Here is an 11550-nt window from a genome sequence, read left to right as displayed (position 1 = left end):
CCCAGTGTTTGCCAACCATGGTCAGAATGTTTATGGGCATAGTATCTCGGCCTAGTTGTGCATGGTATCTGAATGTTTCGGTTCATTGATTTTCAACGGAGTTATTGTCCATGATTTGCCATATTCTATGATATCTCTGCTACTTCTCCCACTGGTTGGAATTCCTCCAAACTTTATAGTAGCTATAATGTTGGGCCAAATTGTGTATAAAGTTGGAATATTATGGTGTTACAAAAAGATTTTTAGTTTCCTGAAGGTTTAGGGTGAGCTTGTAGTATAGAGAAGTGTTTGTCTGGTGTCCATCATCCTCAGTTTACATAAACATCTTCCCTGAGACTACTGGTCACAGTTATACCAAACTTGGTCAGTAGCAATTCTGGCAAGGCCCTGTCTCAATTTTGTTTAAATGGGGGTACTTAGTCCCTTTTAGGTGTTGCTGGAGCTAAAAATAAAAAAAAATCTTTAAAATAACTTCTTCTCATGAAAGGCCTTTGGGATCGTCATGAAATTTGGTCTATTGCATCATTATAAGGTTTCTTCCAAATTTTTAAATGGGGGCGTTTGCCCACTTTTAGGGTCCCTAGAGCTAAAATACAAAAACCTTTAAATGAACCACTTGATGGATCTTCATCAAACTTAGTCTGTAGTAAGATTTTCTTCCAATTTTACTCAAATGGGGGCTCTGTGTCCCTTTTAGGGCCGCTAGAGCTAAAAATACAAACCTTTAAATGAACCACTTATGGATCTTCAAACTTAGCATGTAGCAAGATTTCTCCCCAATTTTTATTCAAATGGGGGCCCTGTGTCCCTTTTAGGAGTAGGCAGAGCTGAAGAAAAAGAAAAAAAACACTTTCAAACTATTCTTTTCATAAATTGCTTCATGGATCTTCATCATATTTGGTCTGAAGCATCACTATAAGGTCCTCTCTCAGATGTTTTCAAATGGAGGCTGGTACTAGTGCTAAAAATAGAAAAAACATTTAAACAACTGCTTCTCATGAACTGCTTGATGGATCTTCAACAATTTTATCAGTAGCTTCATTTTAAGGTCTGGGAGCATCGTCAACAATTTGACTGTTTAAACTCTAGAGGTCACAATTTTAGCCTGATCTTACTAGTAATTAAACTTGGTCACAATATTTCTCTCAGATGAACTCACTTCTTGGTCATCTGAAGTCAAAAACTTCTTTCCACTCAGAGTCAAACATTGACAACAATATAGTAAAGTTATTTCATTTGCTTTTATTCCTTGATTGCTTAACTACGTTATTAATTTATCTCTAATTTTTCTTATGATTTAATTACTATGCTTATTTTGTAAACCGTCGTTTATATGACTGAAAAATTGTTGAAAAAGACGTTAAACCCGAACACACACATATTTTGTAAACAGTCGTGCCATGAATGCTTATTATATTGTTTTTGCCCTGTCTGTCCGTACGTACGTACGTCACACTTCATTTCCGATCAATAACTGGAGAACCATTTGATCTAGAACCTTCAAACTTCATAGGGTTGTAGGGCTGCTGGAGTAGACGACCCCTATTGTTTTCGGGGTCACTCCATCAAAGGTCAAGGTCACAGGGGCCTGAACATTGAAAACCATTTCCGATCAATAACTAGAGAACCACTTGACCCAGAATGTTGAAACTTCAAAGGATGATTGGTCATGTAGAGTAGATGACCCCTGTTGTTTTTGGGGTCACTCCATTAAAGGTCAAGGTCACAGGGGCCTGAACATTAAAAACCATTTCTGGTCAGTAACTTGAGAACCACTTGACCCAGAATGTTGAAACTTAATAGGATGATTGGTCATGCAGAGTAGATAACCCCTATCGATTTTGGGGTCACTCTGTTAAAGGTCAAGGTCACGGGCCTGAACATGGAAAACCATTTCCGATCAATAACTTGAGAACCACTTGACCCAGAATGTTAAAACTTCATAGGGTAATTGGACATGCAGAGTAAATGACCCCAATTAATTTTGGGGTCACTCTATTAAAGGTCAAGGTCACAGGGGCCTGGACATGGAAAACCATTTCCGGTCAGTAACTTGAGAACCACTCGACCCAGAATGTTGAAACTTCATACTATTATTAGGATGATTGGTCATGCAGAGTAAATGACCCCTATTGTTTTTAGGGTCACTCCGTTAAAGGTCAAGGTCACAGAGGCCTGAACATTGATAACCATTTCCGATCAATAACTTGAGAACCTCTTGATCCAGAATGTTTGAACTTCATAGGATGATTGAACATGTAGAGTAGATGACCCCTATCGATTTTGGGGTCACTCTGTTAAAGGTCAGGATCACAGGAGCCTGATCATGGAAAACAATTTCCGATCAATAACTTGAGAACCACTTGACCCAGAATGTTGAAACTTCATAGGATGATTGAACATGCAGAGTAGATGACCCCTATTGATTTTTGGGTCAGTCTATTAAAGGTCAAGGTCACAGGGGCCTTGTCATGTAAAATCATTTCCGGAAAATAACTTGAGAACCACTTGACCTAGAATGTTGAAACTTAATAGGATGATTGGACATGCAGAGTAGATGACCCCTATTCATTTTGGGGTCACTTGATGAAAGGTCAAGGTCACAGGAGCCTGAACAGTGACTTGAGAACCACTAGGCCAAGAATGTTGAAACTTAGCGGGATGACTGGACATGCCAAGTAGATGATCCCTATTGCAGCCAACCATCAGTGCCTCTTTGACTTTCGCTCCTGACCCCTATTGACTTCTTGCCTATACGACTTTGCATTGGGGGAGACATGCACTTTTTTACAAAAGCATCTTCTAGTTTATATACAGTTGAACTTCAATGGCTCGAACTCGGATCTTTCGAACACCCGGGATTGCTCGAAGTCTTCACCCGGTTCCAAATTAATTCCTTCTTTATTCTATATAATTTGAACACTCGAACTCATTTGGTGGTCCCCTCGGCTCAGTTACAGTGATAATTACACCTATTCAGTCGAACAGACAATTTGTCGCCGGAATGGCATGTGTTTACAACGTTTTTCACACCTCTTCCTGACTTTTGCCAAGCTTCCCCTTTAACCGACGCGTGCGTAATTTTCACATGCTTATGTAATTAGCGTCGGTATTCGATAAACAAATTAAAGAAAGTGACTTTCGTTCAATGCAATGCTTTATTGGGCTTTGATGAATACAAATAAGATTATTTAAAATAATTGAGCAATGTCTGTCTTTATTTTTTCTGCATAGAAACGGGAGATCCGAAGTCAACTTCCATACTGTTTTAGCATGGCTGAACAACTTACTAAAGGACCCGGAACAGTGGGATAGCTAAGTCGGCTACTGAAAAGCAAGGAACAAAACGAAAATTAGATCCAAAAACTTTAGAAACAAAATATAACGCCATCAACGAATGTTAAAAGGGCTGAAATCAAAAACAGAAATCGCTAAAATGTTTGATGTTAAAAAAAAAAAAAACGCTCTCTGGCTGGATAAAAAAGTACATCTTTTTTTAGGGAAAGAACAACCTTTCTGTCCAATTCCCTAATTACTGTTATTGTAAATTGTTCATCTAATGACTTGAACAAAGAACATGTTTAAACCAAAAACTAGGTCACTAGGTCATTTAATAGGAAAACCTTGTTAACACTCAGGAGGCTACATTTTTACCTAACCTATAAAACTTTGTCAAAATGTTTGTCTCTATGAAATCTAGGACAATTTCAAAATTGAGTTATCTGAGATCAAAAACTAGGTCACTAGGAAAAGTCATAGAAAACCTTGTTAACACTCTTGAGGCCACATTTTATGATTGATCGTATTAAAGCTTCCTCAGAATGTTTTACTTTATTAAATCTAGGTCAAGTTTAGAACAAGGTTACCAGTAGACAAAAACTGGGACACTAGGTTAAATCATAGAAAAACTTTGTTTACACTAGAGGCCACCTTTTCTGTTTGATCTTCCTAAAACTTTGTAAGAATCTTTTTCTTTATTGAATCTAGATTTGAGTTCAGAATTGAGTTGCACGAGATCGGAAATGAGATCAAACCATTGTTAATACTCTAGAGGCCACATTTTCAACTTGATCATCATAAATCTTTGTCAGAATCTTTGTCTCTATAAAATCTAGATTAAGTTTAATACTTTGTTCATCCAGGTCTTAACCTAGGTGACTGGGTCAGATCATAGAAAAAACATTGTTCTCTCTCTAGAGGCTATATTTACTACTTGAATTTCATAAAACTCTCAGAATGTTTGTCTTTTTGAAATCTAAGTCAGGTTCAAAACTGGGTTTCATGAGGTCTTAACAACCGGTAGGTCACTTGGTCGAATCATAAAAATACCTTGTTATCATTCTAGAGGCTGCATGTTCTTGTTGATTTCCATAAGACTTAGTCCAAATGTATGTCTCAATGAAATCTAGGTCAAGTTCGATACTGAATTATCTAAACAAAAAACTATGTCACTAGGTCAGATCAAAGAAAGACATTGTTATCACTCAGAAGGCCCAATTTTCTACCTGATCAATATGAGACTTGATAGGAATGTTTAACTGTTTAAAATCTAGGATAAATTTATAACTGTGTCACTTGGAGAAAAAAACTAGGTCATTATAGCTCACATCATATAACTTCAGTTGCCACTTTTTCAACTTGATCCTCATAAATCTTTGACAGAATATTTGTCTGTACCTGGGCCCATTTCAACAGTGGGGTACCTGTGGTCAAAAACTGTGTCAGTAGGTCAAAAACATTGAAAAAACCTGGTCAAAATGTTTGTGTCAATGAAATCTAGGTCAACTCAGACACTAGGATATCTGGGTTAAGGACTAGGTCAGGTGAGCAATACAGGTCCTTCAGGGTCAGATTGTTTATCCTTACTGATGTTGTCATTCACAATTCAGTGTGCCATACATATATTCAAGGTCAAATAGTCAATTTCAGGTGAGCGACTTAGTGCAACTATGGCTCTCTTATCGTGTTTATCTTATTTAATCATGGTTGTAAAATTATATCTGGTTTTGTTTTGTGATATATATGTTTCTAGTTACTTGTCATCATGTCATTGTAAGTATAAAGTTGCGATGTTGCTCACCCAGAGGTGTGCCAAATATTGCTGAAACTGTGCCATATATTGATATTTAGAGCTCTGGGTCACATGACCTCTGATATAGGTGCCATGCTGCTCATATACGTTTAAATTCAGTGCAGATTTATTACTATGTTAAGTAACATATGCAGCAGTAATAATGAATAATGCATATTATATATGTTCCAAATAACATGTACATAATCAGACAATTATCTAAGGTAGTGGAATGATGAATTCCAGGTCTGGTGTTCACAAAACTTTTTCAGTCTCAGCTGAGTTTGACAATGAAATTGTATTTGTCATTAATATCTAAATAGCATGTTTAAGACTAAATTTAATGTTAATAACTATTTTCAAGTGGCTATTCAGTATTGATGGTCAGTCTGAGTTGGAATTTTAACCTTGAAGTTTTAGTAAAATTGATATTAAAATTTCAGCAGAGACCGAAAAATATTACACAGTATTTTCCTATGTGGAAAATATTTATGCCTTTCTGAAAGAAGTGTTATATTAATATACTTTCTGGTGAAGATATTAATTTTGTGGAAGACCCTTGAATTCATTCTGTCTTTAAAATACTTCTTTAAGTCTGAAAAAGACTGTAAAAGCAGTGCCATGTAATTTTATATTTGTTACTTTGTATTAACATCCCATTTTATGACAATTTGTGCAGAAAAGTAATTTTATATTTGTTACTTTGTGTACATTCCATTTTATGACAATTTGTGCAGAAAAGTAATTTTATATTTGTTACTTTGTGTACATTCCATTTTATGACAATTTGTGCAGAAAAGTAATTTTATATTTGTTACTTTGTATTAACATTCCATTTTATGACAATTTGTGCAGAAAAGTAATTTTATATTTGTTACTTTGTGTACATTCCATTTTATGACAATTTGTGCAGAAAAGTAATTTTATATTTGTTACTTTGTATTAACATTCCATTTTATGACAATTTGTGCAGAAAAGTAATTTTATATTTGTTACTTTGTGTACATTCCATTTTATGACAATTTGTGCAGAAAAGAAATTTCTTTCACATGAAAGGGCCCTACCATTATGATAGTGTTTTTAGCTCACCTGAACTTTGTTCAGAGTGAGCTATTACAAATGTTAGTATAGGTCTGTCAGCCATCGACTGTCATCATGCATCAATATCTTTACTTAAAATATCCTCATCTTTCAAACTACTGGTCAGAGTTAGACCAAACTTAGTCAGAAGCATCCTGGCATGGACCTTTATCAAATTGCATAATTCAGCTTGGCTACTTTTTAGGAGTCACTAAAAATAGGAAGACCTTTAAACAACTTCTTGTGAAACTTCATCAAACTTGGTCTAATAGGGTTTTAACACTTGGTTTTGCAGTAACTCTGTGATTCCAGCAGGTATGCAAATTTTGATTCCATACCTCATGTTTTTATTTCGATGTAAATGAGATGTGGAACCAAAATTTGTAGTCCTGTTTGGCGCCATATAACCTATACTGTGTTGGTGCGCCGTAAAACCCAAATAAATAAATAAATGGTCTTGGGCATCATTACAATGTCCTCTCCTAAGTTTGTTTAAATAAGGACACTTAGCCCATTTAAGGAGCTGCTAGAGCTATAAATAGAAATAACTTTAAACAACTTCTTTTAGTGAAAAGATGGATGGATATTCACCAGACTCGGTCTGTACCATCATTTTAAGGTTCTCTTTAAATTTTATCCAGATTGGGACACTTGGCCCCTTTGAGTGGCAGCTAGAGCTAAAAATAGAAAAATTACTTCTCATGCTTTGCATGATGAATCTTCAGCAAACTTGGCCTGTGTTCTGTCCCAAATGTGGATACATGGGGGTATATTACCCCATTTAGGGGCTGCCAGAGCTAAATAAACAGCTTGATTGATGTTCACTACACTGGGCCTATAGTGTTATAGTATGGGCCTTCGTATTTGTTCAAATGTTCACTCTACATTCCATGGGCTGTTTTAAAATTTTGAATGATTTATAGTTATATATTATTGTAGATATTAGAGCATAATATTACATTATAACGTATCAAATACTTACAGATATGTTATGCATTTTTGTTATTTTTGAAACCATTTTATGAAACAAAACATTTTTAGCTTAGTATAGTGAATTATATTATATTTTTGCTAGATAATATATTAAAGGTTCTGTATACTATATTCTAGTCTTGTTGTTTGTTGCTATTTACTGTTTGGTTTATTCTGCAACAAGGTTTTCCCTCGATTTCTCTTTGAATTAATATCAGACAATACCATTGGTATTATACACACCTCATTTAAAAGATAATATTAGAGAATACCATTCATATTACAGACACATCACTTAGATTTATGTAGGCAATATCATTCATATCATACATCATTTAAATTGATGTTAGACAATACCGTTCATATTATACACAATTTAAATTGATGTGGGCAATATCATTCATATTATACATTCGTCATTTAAATTAATATCAGATGTGTGGGTTGCGGTAAGGGGACAGCATATTCCTTTTCCACACAGCTATTGAAGACAATTATATAAATATCTATTTTTGTTTCATTTTACTGAGATTTTATTTTAATGAGACCATATAGATAATTTTATCCTATCACATATTTTCCAACGAAAGTTCTTACCCAAAAATGACCCTTTTCATACTTAAAATATATTTTCTAAGGTTAAATCAGTATGGACCTGATCTAGGTCTCAAATGGTAGCATTAAGGTTCTATGTAAGGTTTGACTATATCTAACAGACTTAATTATGGTGGAAATAATGATACTAGCTCACATGAGCACAAAATGCTCAAGTCGCACCTGAGCACAAAAAAACTCGTATTCGAATGTTCATAATATTATATGATCAAAGTTCAATTTTAAAGAAAGAAAATTTTCAGCCGAAACCTGGAGGTCGGTGTCTTTAAACCCAGCAAGAAAGAAGCAGTTTGTTACCATATATAAACGCATGGAACGGAGATATACGTACGTGATTTACATGTGATGTCGACACTAAATCATACTGATTTTCCATTTTAAAAACAACAAGCAAATTCGTTTAATTAAAATTGCCCGCCGATGAAATTACAAGAAATTGGAGGTTACACATCCCTTTTGAATTTCAGTACACATGTACATCAGTACGTTTATTGTTCCATACCTCCTGTTTTTATTTCGATGTATATGATATATGAAACCAAAATTTGTAGTCCTGTTTGGCGCCATATAACCTATACTGTGTTGGTGCGCCGTAAAACCCAAATAAATAAATAAATTTATTGTGTTGTTTTATTATTAGTCGGCTTTTTACAGATCTTACGGCCGACAGAATTCCTGCATTTTTTTCAACTAAATCGGTAAATTGTCGATATTTTTCCGATGTTAGTGGTTATAAAACTTGATCTTGTATCTATTATAACTGTTAAATATACAGAACTGTTATAACTGTTATATCTATTATAACTGTTTTCCGAATCAGATCAGTCAATTCGCGAGTATTCTCTTCTAGAGTGAGGCGATTACTGAATGATGAATTTCATGATTTTGAACAAAACGGCTAGGTCATGGGGTTATGATGAATTGTGTTTAAATTATGAAGATAAAACGAATGGAAATTATTTGTGTTCTTTGGGATTTGATATGATGGATGGTCACAACCGCGAAATCCATGAAAAATAGTCCCACACGAGAAGTATTAATTTCAAAGGAGACTGAAACAAAGCCAGCATCTCTGCTATCGCATAATGGCGGAGAGGTTATTAGACGCAAACTTTTCACTTAAGCTGGTCACAGAAGTCTAAATTAATGCTAGTTTTTTTTTTAAATTCATTATTATTTATTATGTTTTATTTTAATCTGACTTAGAAGGTACAAGTCCCATACCCTTTTCTTCATTTTAAGTCTGTTTTAGGACAATTCTTCAAAATGAGGCAAGCATTTGTACTATGAAATTGGTTTAGCTATGTGTGACAGTTCCATTTTATATAGAATGCATAGAGAATATTTGTTTACGATTGAAATATGTTTCACCGAGTGAAAAACCCATATTATGCAATATTTTCACGAGTGCAAGTTACGTTTGGAAGAATTGTAACACACGCAATACAAATGTTTCGTTGAAGATTCATTTGAGAGGGAAAGGTCAGTATTTATTGTAAAAAGAAAATACAGGAAATGACAATTTTTAGCCAGGCAACTTAAACGCGCGGGAAATAACCATTATGTTGACATTCATAAGCGTGGCGTTTAAGTTCAGGTGTGACTTTAACCTGCACGTTTGCATTTTACTAGCAGACATTCAAAAACAAAATTAACCATTCATTATCCTTTAATACAGGTTTACTTGTCTTACTGGAAGATGGTCAGTGTTTGTGATCACATGATTTCGATTTTGGCGTGATTTCGTGTAAACTCCATATCAAAATATGCAAACGTTTAACCATGTAAATATCTCAACTTTACATAAATATATACCGTCCACTTGCAGACAAGAAGGTTCAACAGCAATGACATAGATAAAGTTTCCGTTTATAAGCACCAAGTTGAAAGAATTTACTATATTGCAAAAGATCTAAATTTCCCCAAACCAGCAACCATTTGTATATCGGACAAATGTTGGCAAACTGATTTCAGATACCTATATCTATAACTGCATATTTCGGACCGATATTACGTCATCTCTGCTAAACTGATATCAATTTGATATCGGCCTGATATTGTATCATTTAAGATGGACGTTTTTTATTACCAAAAGGAGATCTAGCACGATTATATTTACAAATAACCATAAACAATTAAAATATAATAGTTATTTAATAAAGTGAAATATTTACAAGAACATAATAATAAAAATGTCAACTCGTTTTACGCAAGCAACGCCCCAGTGAAGGACGTTCCGCCATATTTTCCTTCAAGTCTGTCATTCTCATCATAGAACACTTCGACCCAAACTTGATCACCCGCGAATAAATCAATCACAGCCGTACTTCCGCCCTGCGTGTCTCCGTAGTCATTGGTCGACTCGGTCACGGAGCCAACAATCTGCACACCGTTTCTAACTAGTTGCAAAAAGGACTGGCCGATCCTATTGACGTGCATTGAGTAAGAGAACAAGTAAACCCCATCTTGAGGGGCTGTGAATTTCCCAGTGTGACTGTTGTAAGCAATTCCTAGATTGGTTATAACTCGGTTGAAAACCAGAGGAGTATTTGCGGGCTGGGCAAGAATCACATGGTCCATGAGAACCGTAAATGCTGCCATAGAACTTTGAAGGAAAGCTGTAAAGAGAAAATATCATTTGATAAAAAAACTGTAGAAAGCCATTCCTGTCCTCTGTAAAAAGGCAATACTTTTAGGTTAATGGAAATTACATCGTAATTACATCGTAAGTCAAAACAGCACATGAGTATACTGTCTGCATTTGACAACTAATGTAGAACGTAATGTTTGGTTCACACATCAGTACTATTAGAATTTGTCTGAAGCAAGACACTTAAATCATTATTGGGATGTATCAATCATAATATTCTAGGAAAGCAGAGTATCATAAAAATTAAAAAAAAAATATAAGGCAAACAAAGAAAAAGTTTACAAGTGTAATGAGTTCTACACGCAGGTCTACGGATCACGGGGTCGTGAGTTCGATCCCCGGGCGGACCGTATGTTCTCCGTGACGATTTGATAAAATACATTGTGTCTGAAATAATTCGTCCTCCGCTTCTGATTCATGTGGGGAAGTTGGCAGTTACTTGCGGAGAACATGTTTGTACTGGTAGAGAATCTACCTAGGAACACTGGTAAGGTTAAACTGCCCGCCGTTACATAACTGAAATACTGTTGAAAAACGGCGTTAAACCCAAAACAAACAAACAAATCTCTCCGATACTGACCTATGCAATAAAATTTTGAGACTAAGTATTTCCAACCGTAAATTATTTTGTACTTACATCTCCTTCCCCTCGTTGTACCGTTTCCACCATTCTGTTCATTTTGACTTAATATAACGTTGTTTAGGTGGTTAATCAACACATCCTGGTGGTGAACATGTTCCTTCAAGTTGACCATGTCCGTCTCCAACTTCTCCAGTCTCTCCTCGATGTTACCGTGTATGCAGCAGGCATGTAATAAAACTATTATAAATTTTAATGATTTCATTTTCTTTGAAAAAGCTACAAACAGTTACACCAAATTATGATTCAAAACATTTTATATGAATTCTTGTTATGCCTTATCAGCAAGGGGGTTTCCCAATTCTATAGTGTCCGAAATAAATATGGCTTTACTTCTTTGCACGATGGCAAATAGATGCATGAAAAATTTAAATATATATATATTCATTTATTCATTTTTTACTTTGATATTGTATTGAATATAAACGTATGAAAAGCTAATTCACACATTTGTTTTTTGAACAAATAATATTTACAACTCTTGTGAAATAGCAACAAAGTGAAAATACTGTGCACGTCCGG

General features: G+C 35.0%; 1 protein-coding gene across 1 annotated transcript; it reads right to left on the bottom strand.

Moving 5' to 3' along the window:
• Positions 1-9873: 9873 nt before the first annotated feature.
• Positions 9874-11274, bottom strand: LOC123562918 (collagen alpha-1(X) chain-like). The gene is made up of 2 exons (XM_045355504.2): positions 11026-11274; positions 9874-10356 (listed from the first exon to the last, which is right to left on the bottom strand). The coding sequence occupies exons 1-2, from the start codon at positions 11231-11233 to the stop codon at positions 9944-9946; spliced, it is 621 nt and encodes a 206-aa protein (XP_045211439.2). The 5' UTR covers positions 11234-11274; the 3' UTR covers positions 9874-9943.
• Between the last annotated feature and the right edge of the window lie 276 nt (positions 11275-11550).

This window comes from Mercenaria mercenaria, chromosome 2 (genome assembly GCF_021730395.1).
Source record: "Mercenaria mercenaria strain notata chromosome 2, MADL_Memer_1, whole genome shotgun sequence".
In the NCBI taxonomy this organism is placed as follows: domain Eukaryota; kingdom Metazoa; phylum Mollusca; class Bivalvia; order Venerida; family Veneridae; genus Mercenaria; species Mercenaria mercenaria.
The sequence above is the reverse complement of the archived record's forward strand: the minus strand, read 5'-3'. Positions and strand labels throughout refer to the sequence as shown.

Excerpts from the sequence above, each read along its gene's own strand:
- LOC123562918 (XM_045355504.2), bottom strand. The coding sequence starts at position 11,233 with ATGAAATCATTAAAATTTATAATAGTTTTATTACATGCCTGCTGCATA. Across the intron at positions 10,357-11,025 it reads TACAACGAGGGGAAGGAGAT|CTTTCCTTCAAAGTTCTATG; the intron begins GTAAGTACAAAA and ends TTCTCTTTACAG.